The sequence below is a fragment of the Egretta garzetta genome, unplaced genomic scaffold, assembly GCF_000687185.1.
Source record: "Egretta garzetta isolate BGI_Z169 unplaced genomic scaffold, ASM68718v1 scaffold888, whole genome shotgun sequence".
Taxonomy (NCBI): Eukaryota; Metazoa; Chordata; class Aves; order Pelecaniformes; family Ardeidae; genus Egretta; species Egretta garzetta.
The window spans coordinates 22,069-22,402 of NW_009260628.1; the positions used below are offsets into that span (position 1 = coordinate 22,069).

Below are 334 nucleotides of genomic sequence, written 5' to 3' on the forward strand. Positions count from 1 at the left end.
AGTCGGGGGGGGGACCTGGCACACGGGGGATGCTGGAGGGGGCAGGGTGCCCCATGTTAGCACCCTGAGCCTGGGGACTGCAGAGGTCCTGGAGGCAGCGGGGCACATCCCCAATCCTGGTGTGCTATTTCACCAAGGGGCTTTGCAGAGCCCTTGCTCAGGACGTGGTAGTGGCGCCAGGGAGCCGTGAGAGCATCCAGCCCCACGCCAGTGGTCCCAGTGGAGGCGGGTTGGGGGTGGGTGGGTGCTGAGGAGGTGCCGCCGGCCGCAGGGCTCCGGCAGGTTCTCCATCTACATCGCCAACTACGCCAGCGGCAACGTGGGCCCCCACCCC

At 68.6% G+C, this 334-nt stretch overlaps 1 protein-coding gene across 1 annotated transcript in view; it reads left to right on the forward strand.

Moving 5' to 3' along the window:
• Positions 1-334, forward strand: part of CRTAC1 (cartilage acidic protein 1) — a 9,477-nt gene that overhangs the window by 3,343 nt on the left and 5,800 nt on the right. Inside the window, 1 exon segment of the mRNA XM_035900937.1 lies at positions 272-331. Coding sequence (XP_035756830.1) covers positions 272-331 — 60 coding nt within the window.